The 13,185-nt window shown below is 36.7% G+C and overlaps 1 protein-coding gene across 2 annotated transcripts in view; it reads right to left on the bottom strand.

Annotated features, from left to right (window-relative positions):
* Window positions 1–10,100: 10,100 nt before the first annotated feature.
* arfgef3 (ARFGEF family member 3) overlaps window positions 10,101–13,185 on the bottom strand; it is a 58,487-nt gene continuing 55,402 nt past the window's right edge. For both annotated transcript variants that reach the window (XM_051916177.1, XM_051916176.1), the window contains one exon: window positions 10,101–12,573. In XM_051916177.1, coding sequence (XP_051772137.1) covers window positions 12,382–12,573 — 192 coding nt within the window. In that variant the 3' untranslated portion in view covers window positions 10,101–12,381. The remainder of the gene's footprint in view (window positions 12,574–13,185) is intronic.

The following is a 13,185-nucleotide window of genomic DNA, read 5'->3' as shown; positions in this document are numbered from 1 at the left end:
GGAGCTGGAAGTGCTGGCGGCGCGCGCTATCTTCGTGAGGGTCTTCTCGTATGGGGCCGGTAGATAAACCATCAGAAAAACCCCGTCATTCCCATTTTCAGCGCCGTCTTCTTCCTCCAAAGTGGACAGGAATTCAGCTGTGCCGTTAGCGTCGTCAAAATCCAGTGTTATTACTTTGGTCGTGTTCTCTTTGACCCTGAAACATCTTTTGTAAACGAACAAGGCAATTCCGATGAGGAAGAGCAACGAGCCCGTTATTATGACAACACAGAGCGTCACCTCCGCTCTCTCCTCGACCTTGTTTGAAGCCAGCTCGTTCCAGTAACCCTGACAACACATGAGAATAGAAACATAAGAAATCACATGATGATCACAGAGGTCTGTTCTTGAAAGTCACCATTAAATCAAAACTGACCGTTATTATTTTTATGGATTATTGCAGTGATTATTATAAATGATTTATCCATGCACATTATTATTTTTATTTAATTTTAATTCATGTGCCTCATAATCTTTAATCACAATAACCTCCCCTGCCTCTCAGCGACATCTTCCGAAGGAAGCTTCGGAGCGTTATGAATCAGCGTTATGAATCAGCGGTTCGGATCGCGTGTCAAACCGCCAAACTGCTGAAATCACGTGACTTTGGCGCTCCAAACCGCTGATTCGACACGCTGATTGATAACGCTCCGAAGCTTCATGAAGCAGTGTTTTGAAATCGGCCATCACTATATCCGCTTGTTAAGTCGTGACGTAAGGAACGCCGTTTCTGGGTCCAAGCCTCGACTTTCACTTGAGAATGGCATCTCCACGGCCGTTTATGAGCACTATTTATTCATATGAAACATTTAACATTTTAAAGTTAAACATTTTAAAAATACTTACAATCTACACAATAGTCTCTGTGCTCACAGCATCACAGACATTAATATTTTAACGATTTATAAAAGAATCACTGTCTGGCCGTCTGGGATTTTGGTATGGAGATAAAGGTTATGATTATAATTTTTTGGAAGTATTACACCACAATGGTGTGTGTATATTAGCACCATTTTGTTGTTTTCTTGTGGCATGAGATAGAGCGTTTGAACCCGGAAGCGCTGCAGCGTGACGTCAGACTTAACAACCGAATAAGTCGTTATTTTGGTTTTTTTGGCACACAAAAAATATTCTCATTGCTTTATAATATTAATATTGAACCACTGTACTCACGTGAACTGATTAAAATATGTTTTTAGTACATTAATGGATCTTGAGAGACGAAATGTCATTGCTGGCTATGCAGGCCTCACTGAGCCATCGGATTTCAACAAAAATATCTTGAACGGCATGAGGGTGAGTAAATGACATTATTTTCATTTTTGGACTAACCCTTTAATGTGCCCTTACAGTCATATGGACTTACAATGGCTGCCATGTGCACGTGTCTGTTAAGTCCATGAGACCGTAGGGTGTCCCGTTTGTCATTTTAGGTTTTAGAAGGGTGCTCGTGAGCGCCCCCTTTGCGGCTGATATGCACCCTTGATGCACACTTTGCTGAGCCAGTGAGCTCCACAGCAGACTTTTACCCGACAGTCAAAGCACCAATACTGTACGTCACAAAAGCGTGGACTTAGGGTTCCATTTGGGACAGGGCCAAAGTAGTCCACTTTCACAATCTCATTGTTTTCATAGTCGTGCTCTACAAACTATTTTCACTCAAACTTATTTGTTAAACAACAACTGAAAGAGTTGTCAGAAGCTTGGTGAAGGTGACATTAGCCAAGCTTCCATCCACTTTTTGCGCTGTTTTGTTATTGACAAAGTGAACATGCGTAAAAAAAAAAAAAAGATTGAAAATTAGCTGTCTTCCATCCAACTGACCTTTTACCGATAAACTGGTGTGCATAATGACGTCATCCCTAAACAAACGCATTGTCACATAAGTTTTGTTGTATTGCTAAAAAAATCTTCCCTCGAGTCATTCCGTATACATAATTTTACATAAGCTATATCACAAATTATATCGCATCTTTCGCATCCCAAATATTTGTAAAATGCAGAGAGTAATGAGACACTTGGAATTCGCCAGCTTACTATGTTCACAAATAATAAGACTATTACTATATTAGGAAATCAAGGCAGCTCATTTCCTGTAGGCTATGCCAAATTTTAGGTTCCATAAAAAAGATTGGTAGCCTATAAAGTGAAAAGAAACAATCTTGTTCAATGAAACAATCTTTAACGTAAGCCTTGAACATGCAGTCAAGCCAGTCGCAGTTTGACGTGGCCAAGAATGCGTACTACATTCAGATCATTCAAACAAAAAAAGTTATTCTTTCTTGTTTCAGAGTTCAGTAACATCAAATCGATCAAAAACATAAAATCGCTGATTTTTTTTTTTTTTTCAGAGACAGATGCAGCTTTTATTTGTGTATTGTTACAATTAGCTATCAGAACTTAAAAATTAGCATCAGAATATCTTTCCCGGATTTAACTTAAGATAACTCAAATATCCAACTTGTTGCCTAATACAACTTCACATTTAAGTTGACTAAACTTTTTTTTTTTTTTTTTTTTTTTAACTTTTTGACTAAACACTTTAGGTTGAAACAACATTTTTTAAGTTTACAAAATGCAGTTTGACTTTTTCATGTTCAGAACAAAATGAATACATTTTTAACTTGTTAGTCTATAAAATATAAGGAACATCAAATTAAGTTGTGTAATCAAGAAAAAACTGATAAAATTACAAAAATAAGGATGAATGAGAGATAACACGTCTTCCTACCAATAGTAATAAAATCATTTATAGGCCTATACAATTAAATAATATGTATAAAATAGATTTAATGCGCCTTTGAATATTACAGAGAAATGGTGCTTTAACGGGAGCAACACCACAAACGCGGACGCTGCATATAGGCTAATTCTGTCATGTGACACCACATTTATTTGCGTTAAAGCTCCTTTTCTCTACTTGTTTTCCAAACTATTTTTTTTTTTTTTGCAACAAGTATCGACATTATGCTCTAAAGCTAAATGGAAAAATATTGTCGACATTTGCAAAAAAATTATCGATAATTGGCATTTCCATCAGCTATATTGGTAAACATTTTGATGCGCTAAAACTTTTTTTGCAAAAAAAAAAAATAAATTGGATGGAAACCTGGCTATTGAAAAAGCAATTCCTTGAGAAATTGCTTTTGATCCTCTCTAGTGATAAAAATGTTTGTTAAATTTGTAAATGAAGGTGCGACATGTTGTAATTATGAGATTCCAACTTGTAAAAAACATTCACGTCCTCGTTAAGCTCGTAATTACAGCTTGTAAACTGGGAATTTTCTGAAAGCTTCAACTCCACCTGACCACTGCAGATTTCTTTTAGGCGTTGATAGTGTTGCCATAGAAGCACATAATTATGAGTATGAGGATGTGAACGTCATGGGTTGTCATCTCGAAACTACGGTAATTATATGGCGTGAACACAGCATGTAAATGTAAAATGAAGTGTGGTAACCATAGTGTGAATGGATTAATTGACAGTCTGTTGAATTTTTGAAAAATAACGTTCCGCTTTGCATCATGTCTGCATTACCACCTCAGTTGTGCATTATTTTTCTGTAATTCAACAGGTCATCATCAATTGTTCTTTACATATTGCATTCCTGCTTGTGTGATATTGCTCAGATATTATATTACACATATTATATTATTATTGTTATTATAACATTAGTTCCAGCATTAGTTCAGATCTGTTTGAGCCATCAGCATTCAACAGCACTGAGACTTACACCGTATCACTGCTTGTCTGTGTGTGTGAGTGATGGTGACAGATGATGACAGATACTAAATGATTACGATATGAGCCGTGGAATGAATGATCATGCTGTAACTTCTAAATGAAAGCTGTCATATCGAAATGTGATAGGCTACCCCTGGAGGGATGGGTGCAGTTACAAGAAAACATGGTTGATTTACCCCATCTGCTTAGTCTTTAAGCAAAGAAAAGAGTTTTACCTTAAGACGGTTCTCAGTTGATGGCGGTGCGGATGCACCTGCGACCCAGTCATATGAGCCCCGTCCTGCCGGGCCAAACTGTATCCAGCTGCTATCCATAAGCACACGCATGATTGCTCTGTCAGCTCTGCCAGTGAGTGCTGATTATACACTGCTGCATCATCTAGCATTAATGGCTTAGCCTGTGGCCGTCATATGCAAGTAGAAGCTGTTTGACACAAGCAGGGATCAAGAATTGTGCCAGAGCATCCAATCAAAGGGAACTGCTGAACCCAGAGTCTTAACACAACTGGCCTACATACATTACACAGCTGTGGGGTCATCTGGGTCCAGTGCAATGGCTTTGGAAATAGACCTAACTTGTGCTTGCTGCTGAGTTATTTTCCCCAACGACTGACTTTCTTTAGCAAAGAACCAAACACATGTATCACTGAACTTCATGACTTGAGCCACATATGGTCATATACGTGACAAGAATACTTTTTGTGCGCAAAAACAAAACAAAAATAACGACTTTATTCAACAATATCTTCTCTTCTGTGTCATGATCTTATGCTGTTTACGTTTAGCACTTCCAGGTTCTGCATCAGAACGCCGGCTCAGTATTGGCAGATGCTGTTCACGTGAACAGCACAACGCATGTGTGATGCTGATGCAGGAGCCGGACGATAATGAACCGGCGTTCGGATGTAAACTTGGAAGAGCTGCACTGCGTTCACTGTGTCAACTGCGTACGAGACTGACAGGGTAGAGAAGAAATTGTTGAATAAAGTCGTTATTATTGTTTTGTATTTGCATAAAAAAGTATTCTTGTTGCTTCATAACATTAAGGTTGAACCACTGCAGTCACGTCAACTATTTTAACCATGTCTTTAGTACCTTTCTGGACCTTGAAAGTGGTGGTTAAATTGGACGAGTCATATACCTCTCGGATTTCATCAAAAATTTCTTAATTTGTGTTCTGAAGATGAACAAAGGTATTACAGGTGTGGAACGACATGAGGGTGAGTAATTAATGACAGAAATTTCATTTTTGGGTGAACTAACCCTTTAACAATATTACCTCATATTTCACTCGTAATAGTCTATTTATTTATAAATGCATTTTATCCATGCATTCTATCTCTTTAAACATAATGAAATCATACTTTTAAATATGAAACTAAACCACCAGTAGGTGGCGGCAAATCATTGTCTCAATGAGTGAGTCATTGAATCATTCAGTCAAACGATTTGATCAAAACAGCTGATACATTCAGGGTCAAAGCAAGTGGTCAAAGTGGTCATCAAAGTACCGTGAGTATGATTAAAAGGGGCTCCGTATGCTTTCTGCGCAGTACTGTCGAACACACCTACCATCTTTATGAGTAAGTCAGTAAGGCATTCATTAAAAAGATTTGTTCAAAAATGTGAATTCATTCAGTAACGAAACATCACAATGTTGCTTGCTTGGATAAATTCTTGTTTATTGAACTGTTGTATAAAATCAATATGCCATCAATATGGGGCGGGGTGGGTATTGGGGGCCTTCTGTTGCGAGATGGTTGAAACATAGCAAAGGCCGCTACAATGGTTTAAAAAGAAGAAATTGTGTTTTGCTGAATTCTGACCTTAAAGGTATAGTTCACCCAAAAATGAAAATTTACTCTGCCTCAAGCCATCCTAGGTGTATATGACTTTCCTCTTTCAGACGAATACAATCAACGTTATATTTAATAATGTCCTGGCTCTTCCAAGCTTTATAGCAGTGAATAGAGAATGAGATTTTGAAAAGTGCAACCCAAAAAAGCCCAAAAAAGTGCAACCATTCATCATAAAAGATATCCACAGAGCTCCAGGGGGTTAATAAAGGCCTTCTGAAGTGAAGCAATGGGTTTGTGTAAGAAAAATATCCATATCTGAAACTTTATAAACTAAAATAACTAGCTTCTGGCTGTAGCAAATAAGCTCAAAAGGGAAATATGAATAATTATTCATAACTCGTTATGATTAATTATAAATATTTGGATCAGTTAATCGAATTAACTTGAATTAATATTACAATCAATTAATCTGTTTGGCCAGCGAAAACTCAGTATTGATTGTCTCTCAACTCTTCAGAAAGTATATTTTCCATGTCCACAGAAAAATAATGCTTTGTTAGCATATACAGGTGCTGGTCATATAATTAGAATATCATCAAAAAGTTGATTTATTTCACTAATTCCATTCAAAAAGTGAAACTTGTAAACTATATTCATTCATTACACACAGACTGATATATTTCAAATGTTTATTTCTTTTAATTTTGATGATTATAACTGACAACTAAGGAAAATCCCAAATTCAGTATCTCAGAAAATTTGAATATTGTGAAAAGGTTCAATATTGAAGACACCTGGTGTTACACTCTAATCAGCTAATTAACTCAAAACACCTGCAAAGGCCTTTAAATGGTCTCTCAGTCTAGTTCTGTAGGCTACACAATCATGGGGAAGACTGCTGACTTGACAGTTGTCCAAAAGACAACCATTGACACCTTGCACAAGGAAGGCAAGACACAAAAGGTCATTGCAAAAGAGGCTGGCTGTTCACAGAGCTCTGTGTCCAAGCACATTAATAGAGAGGCGAAGGGAAGGAAAAGATGTGGTAAAAAAAAGTGTACAAGCAATAGGGATAACCGCACCCTGGAGAGGATTGTGAAACAAAACCCATTCAAAAATGTGGGGGAGATTCACAAAGAGTGGACTGCAGCTGGAGTCAGTGCTTCAAGAACCACTACACACAGACGTATGCAAGACATGGGTTTCAGTTGTCACAGACAGCGTCAGAAGCGTCTCGCCTGGGCTAAAGACAAAAAGGACTGGACTGCTGTTGAGTGGTCCAAAGTTATGTTCTCTGATGAAAGTAAATTTTGCATTTCCTTTGCAAATCAGGGTCCCAGAGTCTGGAGGAAGAGAGGAGAGGCACACAATCCACGTTGCTTGAGGTCCAGTGAAAAGTTTCCACAGTCAGTGATGGTTTGAGGTGACATGTCATCTGCTGGTGTTGGTCCACTGTGTTTTCTGAGGTCCAAGGTCAACGCAGCCGTATACCAGGAAGTTTTAGAGCACTTCATGCTTCCTGCTGCCGACCAACTTTATGGAGATGCAGATTTCATTTTCCAACAGGACTTGAAGTTCAGTACCTGGTTTAAGGACCATGGTATCCCTGTTCTTAATTGGCCAGCAAACTCGCCTGACCTTAACCCCATAGAAAATATATGGGGTATTGTGAAGAGGAAGATGCGATATGCCAGACCCAACAATGCAGAAGAGCTGAAGGCCACTATCAGAGCAACCTGGGCTCTTATAACACCTGAGCAGTGCCACAGACTGATCGACTCCATGCCACGCCGCATTGCTGCAGTAATTCAGGCAAAAGGAGCCCCAACTAAGTATTGAGTGCTGTACATGCTCATACTTTTCATGTTCATACTTTTCAGTTGGCCAAGATTTCTAAAAATTCTTTCTTTGTATTGGTCTTAAGTAATATTCTAATTTTCTGAGATACTGAATTTGGGATTTTCCTTAGTTGTCAGTTATAATCATCAAAATTAAAAGAAATAAACATTTGAAATATATCAGTCTGTGTGTAATGAATGAATATAGTTTACAAGTTTCACTTTTTGAATGGAATTAGTGAAATAAATCAACTTTTTGATGATATTCTAATTATATGACCAGCACCTGTAATCATTAAATTGACATTGGTTTATAAGCAGATCAGAATCAACTTGCAAGAATGTGCACAAAAGTGTTATTTAACTAAATCACAAACACATAAATAAACTAACAGACACATACACACAAATCACGCATACCTAGGAAATGAGAAAGTGGAAGTGAATGAAACCGTAGAATGACAGAGGAATGGAGCTATGAAAAGAGTCATTTAACGAGCTGGAAGAACCATCAGTTTCTCACTATAAAGCACCTTTGTTAACAAAGGGGTTCACAACTTAATAGTAAATCGCCATTTAGTGTTCAAATGTAAGATACATGCAAATGCCTTAGCTAATCAATATCTTCTGTGTTGAATGAAGAAATGGTAACAAACTTGCGTTGTTAATTTTACTCTGTGGTCGAGGAAGTTGCGCATGACTTGAAGTGAATGGGGCCTGCCAGGTCGGGGGCCGGGTGAGCTCTCACGCGAACAGCTGTCAGTAGAAGCAGCAAGAGCTAGGATGGAACTTTGTGTTGGCCTTTAAGTTCCAATTAGGTCACACCTTTGAGTTTTGGCTTGACCAACGAGAAAGGTGCAGTTTCCAAGCGGGAAAGTTCCTTTGTTTGAAAGTAAACTCATTTGTATGAGGAGAGTAAGCTGGCAGTTTGTGTCCATTTATACTCTGATAAATATAACAAACATACACTGCATTCTATGAGATGGTGATGTCCACCAAAGTGTGAGTCATTAAACAAGGAATATTTTGATAGGAGACACCACCTACATGGGCTACATTATCTAGTAGTTTTATCATCAGGCATGCATAACACTATACAATATACAAACAGTAATAATACACAAAATGTACTGGGGAAATGCATGTTTATTAATTTAGGCAGATCTGTCAATGAATTAGTGGAAAGGATTCCATTTCTATGGACTGCATGTCTGCTTCTTGTAGCCTGTACTTTTCTGTGCAGACACTCTCTCCCAAGTGTCTTTGAAATGTATGAGGGGAGCAAATGGTGATAGATCTCAGTGGGGTAACCAGACAGAGTCTGCATGGGTGAAGAGTTGTAAAGATTAACTTTTACAATTGTATGTTCGATTGATCCAGATGGTGTGGCATAACCTAAAGAGGGCTGTTCTATCAAGACAACCCAGAAATACAGATAAACTAAAAATAGATTTGTGAGGAGGGATGGTCCAAAATGTTATATCACAGTGCATTAACTACTGTTAACAGATACAACTTTTGATCTTGAAAAATTAAAAATGTATTAGTAAATGTTGAGATTAACATTAACTAAAAAAATGATAAATGCTGCAGACGTGTTGATCATTGTTAGTTCATGTTAACTAATGCAGTTAACTAATGTTAAGAAATGAAACCTTATTGTAAAGAGTTACCCATTAATGCATTTGTTAATATCAAGTTCTGGGGAGCATCTAAGTATTATGTATATCTATTGTTTTTAATGATATTTCAGCATTGTATTGCTTTTCAGCATCTGCTTGGTTACAGAAAAACCTGTCTCCTAACAAAAGAAAAAAATTCAAGGCATAAATGAATCCACTCATAAGAGAAGCTCTGTTCTTTTTTCAAATCAGTTTGCAGTGTATGTGCATGTGATTTAAGTAAGCAAGGCTAGTGTCACGTCGAACCTAACAACGCCCTTCAGCCGTCACTTATTCACGACACAGCACAGCCTCGAGTACCTTATAGCTTTTATAAGACAGTTACCACACAATACAAATATTAAAGCCAAAAAAAAAATGTAACAATGCAAATTTCATGAAGTAAACTCTTACTAAAGCCTTCCTTCCACCAGAAAAAATAGTCCCTGACCGTGAACAGCAACAGAAGTTACATTATTACGCCATTAGATGATGGCAAAGACTGTCTTTATGAGTGTGTCAGTCAGTAGCGAAGACTTTTACATTGAAAAGACTGAATTGTTGTAAACACGGAACAAGACGCAACTGAAAAATGCTTTGAATAGTGACTGTCAGTCACGGGAAAACCCCTTAACTGTTAAAAGGACAAGATAATACATCAGACATTTAAACAGATTTTTTATTATGAACACAGGACTGACCTGAAGGAAAATGCTAAATCTGAATGCAGGTAATAAACTCACTCACTCAATCTTTTTCCTACAATACTCTTCTACAGTAAGCTTCAATGAACAATATCAATTGAGAACGAACAGTTTACGTTGCTAAGAGTGGTTGCTAAGGGTGTTGTGTAGTGATACACAGAACCGTTGGGTGAAGCGGTCATAGCCATGTTTTATCGTGAATAAAACACAGCTATTGACCAATCAGAATCAAGGACAGGAACTAACCATTTCATAATAATAAACAGAATAAAGTGGCTAGTCACTCTTGCCAATAAAAAACACACACACACACAGTTTGTAACTCTGCTTATTTATTCTACAACACTTACAACATAAACGATCGTCTAATAAACACTTCAGAAGACATTCAGCATAACGCACATACTGCAGTTGATTGATAGAAGTTTAATAATAAACAGCATGTAGTAAAGTATAAGTACGAGCGCACTCCGTCCAAACATCCACACTAACATATCCTGGCCATAGTATTTAAAATAATGTATGTGTGGTACATTATGAGATCATTACTAGTAGTGCACTGGAAATGGAGATTATGAATTAAACATACGTTAGCAGAGCTAAAATTAAGACATGTTTTGAGTATTACACAGAAATATGCTGTAGCTTGCATTTTTAGGTTTAGCTTAAGTCTGCACAACATAAACCATAGTGTTTTCCTATGGATTTAGACCAAGGTCTCAAATCAATCATTTACAGAAAAAATCCTCTAAAAATATCCCTTGGAGTTTATAAAGTCTGAACATTTTTCACAATCTGTTCAAAGAGAACTTTGTGCTTCCGACTACTTACAAAACCAACACAAATGTAAACTGTACTTCAATTTGTACCTACCTGGAGGAAAAAAAAGAGGAAAAAGTAATAAAGAATAATAAAAAAACCTGAACTCTAGATAAATCAGGCTTTCAACAAAAAAATAAAAAAAATAAAACACCTTTGTTTTGCTAAAAATAAAGTACTTAGTAATAGTTTTTCAGAATTCAATCTCATATTGAATATAAATTTGTCATAAATTTGTCTTTGGTCCCTTTCAACATCCTGTTTAATCTCCCCCTGTTGTTTACGCCAAGCAGTTGCCATAAACTCAACAGAATATGAGCAAATAGAGCCAAGGATTATACATTCTGATTATGATTATGCAACACAGGCTGTGTGCACTGGATATATGTAAAGAATATCTGTATATGGGTCCAGATCTTCCTATAGATCCCATTTCACATATTGAAGTACAGCACAGTAGCCTTTTTTGAAATAACTGTATATGAATTACATTCCATTTCTTTGTAGCTTGTCATATGTGTTGAGCAAATTCCTCTTGATAACACTAAGCATCACAAAATAAATAAAATGCATATCCTTTTTCACACGCACACATACAAATCAACATATACATGATACATGCAGATGATTGAAGACAAAAAATAATATTCAAACAACTGCAGTTCTAGATCAAGGAATAAAGCATATTTGGGATAAAGCATTAAAATTGTATGCATCTAAAAGTGCAAAGATATCCAATTTTAATAAATACAGATTGCAAATAGTCTCCAGTTAAAACTGTCCTTAAATTTCAACCGTTTGAAATAATAGTTTCAGCGAGTGGCTTTTAGACTTTTAAGACAACATACGGTGCAGCTATGAAAAGTATACTATTGTAAATATTTTATTTCTCACTATTTTATTCAAGTTTAGTCAGATGTAATGTTGTTTGGTGAACTCTAAAACTAGTATCTGATATTTAAACCATAGATTCCCATTGGATTTTGGGTAGTGGAATCTATGGTGCACAGTTTCTGGCTGACTGGATGGACGGACATTGGATATTAAACAGAATAATGAGGTTTGAGAACTAGTGCAGTGTTTGTGGATCAGCTTTCGTGTGAATGCGACTCCAATGTTTCCAGATTTACAGACAAAAACAAACTGAGATGAAGCCAACACATCTGGACTACTGATTTTAAACTATAGCTGATATTCTATGAGTATTATACAGACTACAAAAGGACATAATGTCCTGTACAGTGTTTTTGTTCAGAATAAAATAGAAGTCAGAGGAATTGTCTTGAGTTAGATATTTAAAGGCATTGTATATTATGGACATGAAATGTGTTGTCATAATACTACAGTAGCAACATAAAACTGCATTTAAAAAGCACAAGTTCATGCTTTAGATATATTATTCAAAGCATTAACAAAAGTGCAATAAGTTCCACATATCATTGTGCAATGACTTTAACTGGTTGCAATGTTCAGGGGAGTTTAAAGTTGAAGTTTTAAAGGGTTAAATGAGAGAAAAACACCCTGGAAAACAACATACTTCTGTTTATGGCACATGTACATTTAAAGCCAATAAACTTTCAGAGATATAAATAAATAAAAATATAGATTCTGAATATAACAGCATGAATATTGAAGAACATCCACAAAAGGGATTGTATTACACAGAGATCACTGTGCACTACAATAAAAATAGTTAGCAAAGTTAGACAGGTAACAGCGTCAGAATATATGAGCATATGCTGAGGCGAAGAGTAAAGCACATGAAAAAGGCTGGTCATCACAGGATGATGTCATAAACGCGCCCCACCCGCCCGAGCCACTCACGCACCGCCTGCCGCACTCTGAGGTCAGTCACGTGACAGGTCAGCTGACTGATGCAGGGGAACACCGCTGGCTGGAGGCCAATGAATGTGGGGTCCGGCAAGAGCTGGATCTGATTCAGGACTGTGAGGACCATGTTGGTCCAGGCCTGGGCAGGAAAATGGACAAATCCAAGTTTGCATAAAATAATATCAGTCCTATATACAAGAAATCTGCAATTCCAGAAAAAGACTTTTTCATTTAATCACAATTACTTGAAGGTTCTGTAATTTTTTGTAACTTTCTGTAATTTTAAGTGAGTTTATGCTTAAAACAAGAACAAATATCGGTCAATCTGAGCCCATTGGCAGATATTTGTTCTTGTTTTAATCATAAACTGCATTTTGATCAATTTCACAGAAAACAAGACTACATATTTTGTCATTTTGCATCTCAAATAAATGTATCATGATTTAAGAATCATTTGTACTGGAAAAAAGAGAAATACTGAGGAAAAACATCACTTTTTTGCAGTATGATCAGAAGGTACAGTTAAAGTTATTTCCATATTGTAGTGGTTTTGAGCAGAACGATTCAAGCTTTTTTTTTTTGTAAAATGAATTAAAAAGTAATGGATATCTGTTGGAAGTTGTATTTTCAGACTCTGAAGTGCTGCTACAAGTCATTGTGTTTCTCCCTTTTTCCATATAGAGAACATATTGACTTACTGTGTTATCTTAAATTTATTCCTTAAATTTTCTTTACTTGGTCTTAAAAAGAT

Source organism: Ctenopharyngodon idella, chromosome 13 (assembly GCF_019924925.1).
Source record: "Ctenopharyngodon idella isolate HZGC_01 chromosome 13, HZGC01, whole genome shotgun sequence".
NCBI lineage: Eukaryota > Metazoa > Chordata > Actinopteri > Cypriniformes > Xenocyprididae > Ctenopharyngodon > Ctenopharyngodon idella.
The sequence above is the reverse complement of the archived record's forward strand: the minus strand, read 5'-3'. Positions and strand labels throughout refer to the sequence as shown.